Source organism: Halyomorpha halys, unplaced genomic scaffold, assembly GCF_000696795.3.
Source record: "Halyomorpha halys isolate HHAL.00 unplaced genomic scaffold, Hhal_1.1 Scaffold970.1, whole genome shotgun sequence".
Taxonomy (NCBI): Eukaryota; Metazoa; Arthropoda; class Insecta; order Hemiptera; family Pentatomidae; genus Halyomorpha; species Halyomorpha halys.
The window spans coordinates 114,329-115,729 of record NW_027105419.1 but is presented as its reverse complement, the minus strand read 5'-3'; the positions used below and the strand labels follow the sequence as shown (position 1 = coordinate 115,729).

General features: G+C 45.1%; 1 protein-coding gene across 1 annotated transcript; it reads right to left on the bottom strand.

The window, feature by feature from the left end:
• Nucleotides 1-322: 322 nt before the first annotated feature.
• On the bottom strand, nt 323-895 carry LOC106687486 (uncharacterized). The gene has a single exon (XM_014431406.1). The coding sequence runs from the start codon at nt 893-895 to the stop codon at nt 323-325; it is 573 nt and encodes a 190-aa protein (XP_014286892.1).
• Nucleotides 896-1,401: the final 506 nt, after the last annotated feature.

The following is a 1,401-nucleotide window of genomic DNA, read 5'->3' as shown; positions in this document are numbered from 1 at the left end:
CCATTAACTCTTCGATAACATGGATAAGAACTTCCGTATCCGACCCTGCCAACTCTCCAAGGTTAAGACTCGTTTCCCCCAATGTTAGGCATTTGCCGCTGACAGTTGACACCGTACATGCACATTGTTTACGGCCCGTCCAGATGCCTAATTTCTCCGCCCCTCTTCGACTAACCAATGAGTTGGTACTCCCCGTATCTATCAGAAATCTCACCCCTGATTTCTCCGAACTCACCACGGGCAACCTTGTAATGCGACCACCCTGTACGCTATTATAAACTATTAATTCGCCCCGCCAGTTGCTCCACCCGTTACCGCGTCCTCAGTTTGAGAGGCCGCGACCCGCTACCACCTCGGCTCCGGATGATCTTCCCACCCAGGGGTTCCCTCCTCTTACCTCATGGCGTCTCGAAGCCGGGCGGCTGCGCTCAGAACGGACGCTCTCCTCGCCTGATGATTCGTCACTGGTTGATTGCCTTTCGCTCCTCTTTTCGGTCCGCCTGCTGTTCCAGTCCTGATTGTTTACTTCCATAGGTTCCGGTGGAGATTCTCTCCTGTTATGCCGGGGGTTACGTCTCGGGCATTCACGTGCTACATGCCTCTGTCTACCACACTCGTAGCATCTTGTATATTTGCACTGCGCGGCTACGTGTCCGGTTTTGTTACATTCATAGCAGCGCCGGTCCGATCGCTGCCTCCTTTCCTCAGGTCCTCTACTTGGCCTCTTTTCAAAGGCACCACTATTGTGGGTGGTCCGTCTGGCGGAACTTCGCTGCTGTCTTTGTGGTGACCTCACTTCCGTCCACTCTGCTTCGGATTTCTCGAAGCGGGCTTCCCTACGTTCTCTTGCGTCCACAAGATCATACTTAATAACTGGCTTTATTATTACAATCATCTGGTATATATAGGAATTGGTTTGTTGTCAAACCTAGAGGTAACTAATCCTACTAGTACAGAGTTCTTATTATTATCATGAGGTCATATCAGCTGACCAATTGTGTATATATAGACGCACAGGATCCGCAAATAGATCAGTCTTTGAGAGTACTTCAAGCGTTTTATTTCGTACTTCTCTCTCTCCTATTATTTTTAGTTTCACTTCAGTAAAATATATTAAGTAAATAAAGATATAAATTATGGGACGTCGGAAGACGAGCTTAAAAAAAAGATGAAAAGGGACAGTGAAATGAAACGCACGTATTCCAGATAACAATTGATTTATTATGCTTCTTAATTCTTCTTATATCTTTTCTATGTTTATTTACATTAGAAGTTAGGCTTAGGACTAACAATACGCCCGGCCTTACCATAACTCCCCCTACGAGTTTATGGACATAAACTAAAAAAAAAAAAACACATTCGAAAGTTGAATTCTATAAATAGTACATAATAAGAATAATA